We start from the raw sequence: 10,823 nt of genomic DNA on the forward strand, positions 1-10,823 counted from the left end.
AACTCGTAACTGCTGACCAGGTATCCAGAGTTCAAAACACACTTAACCAACATGGCTACATTGTGTCCCATCAAGTTTACAGCTAATGGGACCACTAACCAACAGGACAATGACCCAAAACACTGGCACCTTCAGGTTGTGAGGACTGTTTGACCAGGAAGGGGAGTGGTGGAGTTCTGCATCAGACAGCCTGGCCTCCACAATCCAGCTGAGATGGTCTGGGATAATTTAGACATCAGAATGAGCCCTAAGCAAATGTGGAGCGCCTTCAAGAAATAAATGAAGCTGGCTGGGAAAAAGCCAAAAGTGGCTACTTTGATGAATCTAACATTCAAAACATTGTTTTGTTGACTTAATAAATACATGTGCTACTTTACAGTTTTGATGTCTTTAGAAAATAATAAAAACAAAGGAAAACACTGAATGACAGTCCAAACCTTTGGCTGGTACTGTAAAAGCTCTACAAAATCTGGCCACATTTGGAGCTATGTACACAGATGGGCTCTTCCTCCTGACTCTTGCAGAATTCACAAGAAAATATCTACAGTGTAGGTGTTGAATGTTGCATTAGGCTTCACTGTCACTGACTTTCTCATTATTCCTTCCTGTAAATCAAAGAATTTTAGGGTAATGGCCAAACAGCCCCACCTACAGGAACGTTAGCAGCATGGAGGGAACCTTGCTAAAGGTTGTACACTGTCAATACAACAATCGCTAAGATTAAAAGCTTTATTTAAAGTAAATGCGGTCTAACAAAATGCTTTTGTAAAACACTAGTTAAACATGTGGTAACTAGACCTGAGAACTGTTCAGCTCCAGGCCCACTGCTCACACATTCATTTTTGATGTAGCCATTAACATATTAAGATCCAGACACTGCTCGCTCAAGATTCCTCTGTAAACCTCAAAGTGGTGGTTCAGATCTTTCTGTGTGTGGATTTTGAACTTGGTCCCTAAAGCCCCATCAGCAGAAGTGGTCCCATAGAACACACGGCCAATCCGGGAGTGGACCAGCGCCATGGCACACATTACACAGGGTTCTCGGGTTACATAAAGGTCATAGCCAGTGCATATGTACGGCTGAAAGCTTGCCTCTGCATCAGGCACATTTGGAAAGGTATCTGAGCCTGGTGAAATCCATCGGCAAGCAGGGTATCTGTCGAAGGAATAACATCCACCACCCTGGCTCCGAGCCACAAGGTCAATGCAGACCATGACTGCGTGATGAAGGGGATTGTCACCTCGGCAGTCATGGCCCACTGCGATGATTCTCTCTGTTGCTGGGTTGACCACTACAGCCCCAACTGCCTCCATCCCCATCTTCTTTCCAGCTTTGGCAGCAGTTAAAGCAGTCATCATGTGCATGTGCATTGTAGCTTTCTGGGGTGGGCTGAAGAGCTCTCCTCTCAGGGCAACTGTCACCTGTTTGTCCTCATGAAAGGAGGTGGGCCAGTGTTTGCTCGCCAGCTCAAACTGAGTTCGAGTCAAGGGAGGTCGTGCAGGGACCTTAACCACAAAAGGCTCACCTAATCCATCATGCCTGACTCCATCTGGGGGCAGCAGAGAGTCGATGCTGGTCACCTTCATGTCTGGTGCATCGCCAATAAGGCACACCAGGACTTCCAGAGGGTGGGGGCTCCCCTTCTCCTTGCAAGCCCGCACCCTCTTGATGTGCTGCAGGCCGTTCAGTGGGTAAAGGATGTTCAGCTCCCTGACAAGTCGAGAGGTCTCTTTTTTGTTGAGAACTGGTGCAGCAAACGCCTCTATCAGCTCGACATCTTGCGACTGCTCATCAGACAGTACAGGATAAGCAACCCAGGAGTCAGTGTCGCACTCCGACCCTTTCCAGCGTTTCCTCTGTGGCTCCATTGTTTTGGTGTCAGCCTGCAACATATGATTTTACACCAAAGCAAAACAAAGTTAGTGCATTTGCAGGGCAGAGCACATGATGACAGAGCCTTTCGGTAGAGACACAGCCCAAGCCCAATCGGACTTTGTGGTCTCATCACTGACAACATGAACAAATCAGGTGTAATTCCAAAAGGAACAGCTCTGTTTAATAACTGACCTACTTCACGTGTGACTGCTATTTGATCAAGGTTTAGTACAAGGTTCTTTGATTGAAAGTGAACATATTTTTTTCTCTTAACTTGTACCAAAAAAATTTAAATGCATCAAACAAAACATTTGCATTACATGGACACAAACCAGACAAGAAAAAAAAAACACCATGTGTCAGACACATTTAATGTGCAAATGACATTTACAGTAGAGCCCAATTAATACCAAAGATAATGGTATTGACATGTTTAAAAACCTCTGATAGTGATATATTTCCCAATATTTAATTTAACAAACAACTTTAAAGGGTAAAGTTTAATCAGTTTCATAAGCAACAAATCTGAAGAGTGGTCAACACTAACAGAGCAGAGACTCAAATATCCAATTTTAGTTCTTAGTACTGGCCAAGTTCCAAAAACACCAGGCCTTACATTTCCCATAATACAACTTTATTTCTCAACTGTTTTCATTGCTTAAGTGGTACTCCTTGGTGCTACTAAACTGAATTTCATGTATTAAATAGGTGGAGTACCCCTTTACATTGTCATTAAGGGATGTGATGATGCTATGAGCTGACCAATACCTTTTACAGTGTAAAAACTAGCTACAGCACTTTTCTTGAATTATACACATTAGGCCTTTTTATAACATATGCCCATACTGATATATTTGTGCAAAGCTAACAACTAATAATCTTCTTGGCCATTCTGATAGATCACTTGTGCTCTTTTGGGAAGTAAAGCCATAATGTAAACAACGCATACACCAGGCACAACCAATCATAGCATCACGTCAATTTTATGTATGTAGTGCTCTTTATAATCAGCCAACAAAACCTAATTCCAGTTCTGACGATTTTCAATCATTTATCAGCTGAAAATACTAAACATTTGGTGGGTTACAAATACAACAAGAAGAGGTACAGAGGAGGAGACACCCACTGATATTATGCTTCATGGTGTAAAAGGAAAAAACAATAAACAGTACCACAACAAAATATCAGGTCAACATGCAATCTTTTTCATTTTCTTCCCAGTATAAGCTTTGTTTTCAGGACTTTGGGCACATGTCGTATAGTCAGTGACACTCTGGTGTCGCGTGTCAGTTTCTCTCCTGACACAGCCCCGGCAGCAGACAGGTTCACCACCTTGTCTGTCAGCGTGTCCTGGGCACATGCCTGGATGCCATGAAGAAGGCGCTGGTACATGTCATCCTGCAGGATCAGAAGACTGCGCGGCCTCACCAGCAGGGAGAACAGGTAGCGGTTCTCCTCCGTCTGTGGGACAGCGTCCTCCAGGCTGCTGATGGGTGTGTAAAAGTCAAGAAGGGTGTGAGAGCCCAGGCTGATGGTGGTGACAGTAGGGTGGTATAGAGGGCCGTCTTCATGAGGCATAATCCCTTCTCCTTGTTTATACTCATTCACCAGCACATGATTGGCCATCTTCCCACTGAATGCACCTAGAGAAGAAATTTTCTCACAGTATGCCTGGAGCCAGTCAGGAATTTTTTCTGCCAGCATGCCTTTGGGATGTGGTAACCCTCCCCAGTTCTGAAGCCGTCGGCCTGACAGCTGAGTCCATTTAGTTTTGGGAGACTTATAGACCTCCTGCAGAAGGTAAGACTCCTCATCCTCTGATATAAAATCTGGGATGTAATACACTGTTGGTAGGGCATCATGCACAACAAACTGCTTCAGTTCCTCCAAAATACAAGCTGGGTTTTCCATGTCTCCTTCAGAAAATCAACATAACATGCTTGTTAAAAGCCAATTTAAAAAGCAAATGCTGGATAACGTCATTGGTGGTTGTTTACAGTGAATAAAGTGTAATATGCAATGTTATCACTGCCATGTGTGATGACTGCTACTGATTGAAAATCAGACAAAAACATCTAAAACATGTATTAAAATGTAAGTCAGATACAAGCTATCTAATGTTAGTTAATGGTGATAGCACTGGAAAGGGAAAATCCCAGCATCGCTTGCAGTGTTTTGAGCAACTTAAGAAGACCAGTGTGTTTCAGCATGAAGCCTTGGTCAGGGTCTGTTAAAGCCACACAACAAAAAGTGAAGTTACCTATGACACCGAAGCTTCAAAGCTTGTATCGAGTGGGGGGGATTTAAAAATGAAGCCTCGCTTTGAAACTTGTCTTTTCCCCAACTGTCACATGATCAATGACAAACGAGGCCTCTGGTTTCTCAAAGAATCACACGACTGTTTCAGTTTACAATTCAGATTCAAACTGTTAATGCAAGGACAGAGAAACCTACTACAGAACAATGATATACTCTGACAAGTCCATGGTGTGGGTGGCACAGTGGAGCAGTGGTTAGTGCTGTTGCCTCACAGCAAAAAGGTTCTGGGTTCTCTCCAGGTACTCCAGCTTCCTCCCACAGTCCAAAGACATGCAGCTTAGGTTGACTGGCAGGAGTGTGGTTGTCTGTCTACATGTCAGCCCTGTGACAGACTGGTGTACTCTCGCACAATGTCAGCCAACCCCTATTCAGGAATGGTGGACAGAAGTTCCATGATATTTTGTGGTTGGACTGCTGGGTGCCTGCCAGGACAGCTGACTCTACCCTGAGTTTTATACATTAATCAGATGTGGTGTCACCTGTGTCAATTAATAGACACACCTGATGCTCCTTTATCAATTTGACCCTTAAATATTATTGGCCTATGACCACGTATCTAACTCACTTATGTGCATGTTTTTAGTGGCCGACATGTATGAATTTGTATGTGATTGCTTGTTTTTTAATTTTTACAGGACTCTTGATTGTGTGCCTCTTTCCAACCCCGACGAAGGTCTTGCCGAAAAACGTGTCTTCTTATTAAAGTTACTCAAAACTTTGCAAAATGTCGCTGGACTTTTTACTTTGCAGTTTGTTTCAACCCTTGTCTATACACTTTGACAGTGGGTGACGTTTTGTGTGTTGATAGCATTAGCAACTTTTTGCTAGCTCGGTCAGCTGCGACTGAAAAGAATCCCAAATAAAACCATGTACAAGTGAACATGATGCTTTGGTTGATATGGTACAGAGTAACTTTCACCCATAGTGTTTTTGGTCGGAAATACCACAAGAAAGCTTTAAACTGTGCTGGTTGTTGATGGCGTGAAAGGTGTGTCAGTAACGTTATGCATGTTATACCAAATATACTGCCTTTACAAAACGTTGGTTGTTAAATGTCCCGTCAACTCCACCAGCTTGGCAAACAATACACTACTTTGTTCCCGAGTTGTACGTTTTTGTCAGACCATTTCTGGTGCCCATGAAGGAAGCACAGCCCGCTAAAAAGTCCAATTTTAAATTCTAAAACGGCGCCGCAAAGATACAGAAACATAGCGGCTGTATTTTAATATCGAAATGACACAAAACACAACTTTACCCTTTTTTTTTTCTTTTCTAAAGCAGAGCTTTGAAGAAAGTACCTTCCGTTCACCCACGGCCGTTCAGGGACACTTAGTTAGCTTGCTTTTATGTGCAGCACACTAAAATGTCCCCTAAAACAAAGCTTCAAATGTTTGGACCTATTTAATTTTTAGAGAAGATTCGTCAAATGATGATTCGGGATTATACGTACAGGGTTGACGGGTATAATGTTAAGTTGTTTTCCAGTCCTTTTTTTGAGTCTCCTTTAGCGAACTATCTGTACTTAATCTTATGTCAAGAACTTGCGGTGCACGGAATTATTTATGGGTGACGCACCACGATGGCGTTGGTGAACTAAAGGGCTGTTCTTCTTATTTTCTGTTACCAGTTTATTCCTCTGAAACTTAATGTGGTGCTGCTGGGATGTGTGTTTGTTATTCTATTAGTTTAATGGTCATTGGGAGCTGAATTGATTGTAACTTATGGTGTCTGACATAAGGCTGATGACCATGTTCCCTTCAAATGTACAGATTTTGCAGCAGCTGCTAAAGTTTAGACCCACATTTGGCTGCTCCCTTTCATTTAGCAAAGCCTTGTGCTCCAGACTGCTTTTAGGCATTGAGACAAGCTGTGATGACACTGGAGCTGCTGTGCTGGATGAGACTGGTGCAATACTGGGGGAGTCACTACATTCACAGAAAGAAGTACATCTCAGGTAGGACAGAGCTGGATTCATTTATCAAGGTCGTTATTTGTGTGGATGCTGATCCACACAAGAGCATCCACACACTGTAAGAATGTTTGTATGTAAACTCAATATTTATTCCCATTGTTAAAAAGATTCAGAAAATCTCCTCTAGGCAAAAGTGCAGGCTCTTTGGAACTCACCACAGTTTCTTCATTTTATGGAATATCTTCACATAAAGGTGATCAATCTGTTTGTTGTTGTGTTGTGTTGCACCTCTGAATGTAACCTTGTCCAGTACACCACCTTTAACTAGGACCTCAGTAATAAACATATCATTGAATTTATTGATTTATGACAATTTCACAAAAAATGAAACATTTTGAAACTTGTAAATACAGATGTTAACACTTTGTTTTTCACAAGACGAAAAGCAACCTGATTAGGTGGAAGCTGGGTGGAGCTCATCTAGTAATTAACTGTAGAGCTGAAGCAACTAGTTGATGGCTATGTACTCACTGAAAAAAAGTCACACTAGCATTAGCGAGTCAGTGGGACATATTTCTGCATGTAACAGCAATAGTTTGACAAATAAACATATTGCTCTCCAGTTTGTGGTTCATTACATGTGTTTATAAGCAGCTAATTCATCAGCTGTTACCTTTTTGAAAAACTACTGAACATGGCATCTCTTCATTTTTTTTCTAAAACATTTAACGCTGTATTGCTCCAACATCAGTTTTGCCTATATGTTTTCTGGTTGGTGGTTTTTTCATATGACAGATACCATAGTTAAATTCACAATACATATATGGGTGAAGCTCCTTTATTTGTGCCTACTGTGACATAAACCACATACCGTAATCTGTTATAGCAAAGCAAATGTATATTCTGGCTATAATGCACATGTATTTGTATGTATATGTAGAATATATATTACATATACATACAAAAAAAGCTTTTCTGGGCTTCTGGCACCAAGGACCTGGATAAATGCGCCAGGTTGCACAGAATGGGCGCCATGTTTCAGTCTGGTATCTAACTTTATGTATCTATAGTGCACACAAGCATATTTTCTAATCTCACATAGCCAAACCGCCGCTTCATCCAGCTGCTCATGTTATTTGTTTCAGTCATTCTTTTTCATTAAAAATGGATTCGCAGTTGCAACATTAGCTGTTTCCATCTTGGCCAGTGGTGTTTGCCTTGATGGTTTTTGACATGATAGTAAAACTGAATAGGCCTGTTTGGTTGGATAAAACAGTCCTGAGAAGGTCTCAGCAGTGGGACTACTGGCATGTAGAGGCTTCAACACATTATGAAAATAGATTTTAGGGGCAAAGTTGTAGGTTTATTCTAAATAAAATCAGCCTATATTGGTTTTCCAATTATTGTGTGGATGCTGAGTCACATATATGCTTCCCTTACTGCAGGACCGGAGGCATCATCCCCAATGTGGCACAACACCTCCACAGAGAAAACATAGAGCGTGTGGTACATGAGGCTTTGGAAAGAAGTGGTGTGGAGCCAAGTCAGCTCTCGGCTGTGGCCACCACGGTGAAACCAGGCTTGGCTCTGAGCTTGGGTGTAGGTCTTGGGTTCAGTCAGTGGTTTGTGAGGCAGCACAAGAAGCCATTCATCCCCATCCACCACATGGAGGCCCACGCCTTGACTGTTAGAATGTTTCATCCTGTTGCCTTCCCCTTCCTGGTTTTGCTCATTTCTGGTGGTCACTCGCTTCTTGCTGTGGCTCGAGGAGTGGATGACTTTCTGCTTCTGGGTCACAGTCTGGATGAAGCTCCAGGGGAAACACTGGATAAAGTGAGACCCTCGAGCTACTATTTGGCTGTTGTTGCTGGACACTGTACTAGAATTGTGATCATGAGCACTGTGAATACTGTTTTTGTGTGTGGATTCACAGGTGGCAAGGCGTTTGTCCCTCATAAAACACCCACAGTGCTCCACACTGAGCGGAGGACAAGCCATAGAGCTTCTGGCAAAGGATGGTGACAGGATGAAAGTCTCTTTCACGACACCTATGGGGCAAATTTATGACTGTTGCTTTTCTTTCGCTGGACTACGGAATGAAGTTACAAGGACAATAATGAAAAAGGAGGCAGAGGAAGGTATGAGCACACACAAGGTCTTCAGAATCACCGCCATAATCCTTGTAGCCAGTGGTTTTCAACTAAGTTACCTTGTGCATTTTGTCACTGCAAATATGCAAGGTACTTGACAGGTTTATGTGCATTTCAAGTAGTTCTCACCTCCTTTTATTGCTGGTTTCTTCAGTAAGCAGTTGACAGAGATTGATGGGTTAGATAAATGAGATGCTGCTGTAAACCTTTGCTGACCTCAGCCTCCCCCTGTAGGTATTGAACAGGGGACACTGCTGTCATGTGTGAATGACATTGCAGCTGCCACACAGCACACTGTTGCCGCTCATCTTGCGAAGCGCACACATCGTGCCATCTTGTTCTGTCAGGCAAATGGCTTGCTGCCATTAAGCAGTCCCACCTTGGTGAGTGCATTCCTTACATACATCACACTTTGTATTTTATTTAATTATTTAAAAAATAAGTTGCGTTGACCTTTTAGAACAATGCAACAATAGTGACCACAAGCATCATAATCATTAACCCATCACTGTGTCCTGAGCTCCAGAGTTGGCTGGCCATCTCTTCCAATGGGACTGTTGGGTTATTGGTGTATTTTTATTTACAAAGCTAGTTTAGATCAGCTGCACACCTACTGTATGCAAACTTATTTCACTGAACTCTTGTTGCAGTCATATTGTAACAAGACACATATTTGCTGTCCGTCTCGAGAGTTCGTACAGAGGATGGAGAGAAAGTTTTAGCTTCATCCATCTGGAGTAGTTTGCAGAACAAAATCACAAACCTGGTATCATTGACCACATTTTAAACTATTGTAAACTCACTGGTGAATGATTCCTTTTCTGTCTTTGTTCTTAATGGTTCTAGTTTTTGGTTTTCAAACTGTTGTATAGTCAGTTTGTTCTTAGCCTTTGTACGTTTTATGCATTGTTTGTTTTATTGTTGTGTATTTTTGTCCTTGTGTGGCCTTTTTTATGCTGCTGTCTTGGCTAGGGTGCCTTTGGAAAAGGGGATTTTAAACCTCAAGGGACTTTCTTGGCTAGACACTGGATAAATAAAACAATTTGAAACATCAATCCATCCATTATCTATACCACTTATCCTGAAGAGGGTGGGGGGGGGCTGGAGCCAATCCCAGCTAATTTAAAAACATTACATCTGAAAATCCTCCCCAACAAATGCATTATTTCCTCCTGTTTAAGTAGCATTTACTAAAAACTACTGTGTGTAGCTGCTTCAGGAAATTATTGAGCCTTTTCTCAAAATGATATTGAGACCCATTTTTGTGAAGATTTATGTCCACAGAAGGAACACAAGAACTTTGGGCTGAGTGCCACAGACAGAGCAGGGATGTTAGAAAGTATTCAAAGAACCAGTTGCATTGTTGATTTTGGTCTTTCCTAGGTTTTGTATAAGAAAAGAGTAGAATAAGTCCAGACTTCTGTAAATCATAGAGCACTGTGAGACTACAAGCTTTCACCAGTAACTGCTTTGTCCTAGGTGCTGTCTGGAGGAGTTGCAAGCAACACATACATCCAAAAGGCTTTGACCATTATCACGGAGACAACAGGACTACGACTGCTCTGTCCTCCAGCCAAATTCTGTACTGATAATGGAGTGATGATTGCATGGTGTGTGTGTGTATGTGAGTACATTTTATGGTGTGATTTAATGTGGAAGTCAGGCTGAGACTGAGACAAACTTTCTTTTAAAACCAGGAATGGTATCGAACGCTTGAGAGAAGGGATAGGGATACTGCCTCCAAATGTGGGTGTCTTCTACGAGCCAAAGTAAGTCAACTCTGAATAAGCTTTCAGACAGCATTTCAGTGGAAAGTCAAGAGATACCAAATGAAACTGTTCTGGTCAGATTTATGTGCACTGCTTAAATAACCATTGGTTCACATAAATGTTGTACCTCAGGGCGCCGCTTGGTCTTGACATGACAGCAGCGGTGAAGGCAGCAGCGATCAGGTTGCCTTCAGTCAGGATCAAGATCCCCAGCTGACAAACTATTTTGTCATGTGCAAAAACGGTTTGAAGTATATGCTGTGTGTATACTACATCTACTCAGTTGTCATCTTATTAGGTACACCTCTATAAAACGAATGCAGTCTAGTCCAACAGGCCTGCGTTAAATCCTTCTTGAAGCTGATGTTCAGTTGTACAAGCTGTTGATTCAACTGTGTAGTGATTTTGGAAGATGTTGAATGTACTGCTGTTGACCTGTACTGGATTTTATTGTATACAGACTGAGATTTAGTAAGATTATTATTATTATTCATTACTTATAAAAATAATTTCAGTATAAATTACTTTTAGCTTGTACATAATAAACTGCCAATACTGTATAAAGCACATTATACAGCTGTTTGTTAAATGTTTTTATATATCTGAATTTCTTTCCAGTCTCTCTGACAAAACCAACTAAAAACATAACATTTTAAGTGAAATCTATATTATCAAGTGAATTACTACAAACAGATAAACAACAATAAAGCTATAATGTTTTTCATTACAAAGAATGTGTCCAGCTTAAGTGGCCAACCAAACAATACTGTATGTCCATCCATCCACCATTACTACTT

At 41.7% G+C, this 10,823-nt stretch overlaps 3 protein-coding genes across 7 annotated transcripts; 1 reads left to right on the forward strand and 2 right to left on the reverse strand.

The window, feature by feature from the left end:
* Positions 1–9: 9 nt before the first annotated feature.
* adat3 (adenosine deaminase tRNA specific 3) lies at positions 10–5,559 on the reverse strand. 2 transcript variants are annotated; one of them, XM_020620191.1, is made up of 2 exons: positions 5,494–5,559; positions 10–1,884 (listed from the first exon to the last, which is right to left on the reverse strand). In XM_020620191.1, exon 2 carries the CDS (start codon positions 1,867–1,869, stop codon positions 829–831), a length of 1,041 nt encoding a protein of 346 aa, XP_020475847.1. In that variant the 5' UTR covers positions 1,870–1,884; positions 5,494–5,559; the 3' UTR covers positions 10–828. The 2 variants fall into 2 exon arrangements, with proteins under 2 accessions (XP_020475847.1, XP_020475846.1); XM_020620190.1 differs by having other exon boundaries at positions 5,451–5,543.
* LOC109971751 (alpha-ketoglutarate-dependent dioxygenase alkB homolog 6-like) lies at positions 2,284–5,669 on the reverse strand. 3 transcript variants are annotated; one of them, XM_020620195.1, is made up of 2 exons: positions 5,646–5,669; positions 2,284–3,792 (listed from the first exon to the last, which is right to left on the reverse strand). In XM_020620195.1, exon 2 carries the CDS (start codon positions 3,785–3,787, stop codon positions 3,083–3,085), a length of 705 nt encoding a protein of 234 aa, XP_020475851.1. In that variant the 5' UTR covers positions 3,788–3,792; positions 5,646–5,669; the 3' UTR covers positions 2,284–3,082. The 3 variants fall into 3 exon arrangements, with proteins under 3 accessions (XP_020475851.1, XP_020475849.1, XP_020475848.1); XM_020620193.1 differs by lacking the exon at positions 5,646–5,669 and adding an exon at positions 5,494–5,516; XM_020620192.1 differs by lacking the exon at positions 5,646–5,669 and adding an exon at positions 5,225–5,462.
* osgepl1 (O-sialoglycoprotein endopeptidase-like 1) lies at positions 5,550–10,680 on the forward strand. Of its 2 annotated transcripts, XM_020620189.1 has the most exons (8): positions 5,550–5,656; positions 6,039–6,149; positions 7,553–7,940; positions 8,041–8,245; positions 8,492–8,640; positions 9,737–9,867; positions 9,955–10,026; positions 10,159–10,680. In XM_020620189.1, exons 1-8 carry the CDS (start codon positions 5,622–5,624, stop codon positions 10,241–10,243), a joined length of 1,176 nt encoding a protein of 391 aa, XP_020475845.1. In that variant the 5' UTR covers positions 5,550–5,621; the 3' UTR covers positions 10,244–10,680. The 2 variants fall into 2 exon arrangements, with proteins under 2 accessions (XP_020475845.1, XP_020475844.1); XM_020620188.1 differs by lacking the exon at positions 5,550–5,656 and having other exon boundaries at positions 5,748–6,149; positions 10,159–10,678.
* The last annotated feature ends 143 nt before the right edge of the window (positions 10,681–10,823 follow it).

This window comes from Monopterus albus, unplaced genomic scaffold (genome assembly GCF_001952655.1).
Source record: "Monopterus albus unplaced genomic scaffold, M_albus_1.0 scaffold234.1, whole genome shotgun sequence".
Lineage (NCBI taxonomy): Eukaryota > Metazoa > Chordata > Actinopteri > Synbranchiformes > Synbranchidae > Monopterus > Monopterus albus.

Excerpts from the sequence above, each read along its gene's own strand:
- osgepl1 (XM_020620188.1), top strand. The coding sequence starts at position 5,917 with ATGGTGTCTGACATAAGGCTGATGACCATGTTCCCTTCAAATGTACAG. Across the intron at positions 8,246-8,491 it reads GAAAAAGGAGGCAGAGGAAG|GTATTGAACAGGGGACACTG; the intron begins GTATGAGCACAC and ends CTCCCCCTGTAG. Across the intron at positions 10,027-10,158 it reads GGTGTCTTCTACGAGCCAAA|GGCGCCGCTTGGTCTTGACA; the intron begins GTAAGTCAACTC and ends GTTGTACCTCAG.
- adat3 (XM_020620191.1), bottom strand. The coding sequence starts at position 1,869 with ATGGAGCCACAGAGGAAACGCTGGAAAGGGTCGGAGTGCGACACTGAC.
- LOC109971751 (XM_020620195.1), bottom strand. The coding sequence starts at position 3,787 with ATGGAAAACCCAGCTTGTATTTTGGAGGAACTGAAGCAGTTTGTTGTG.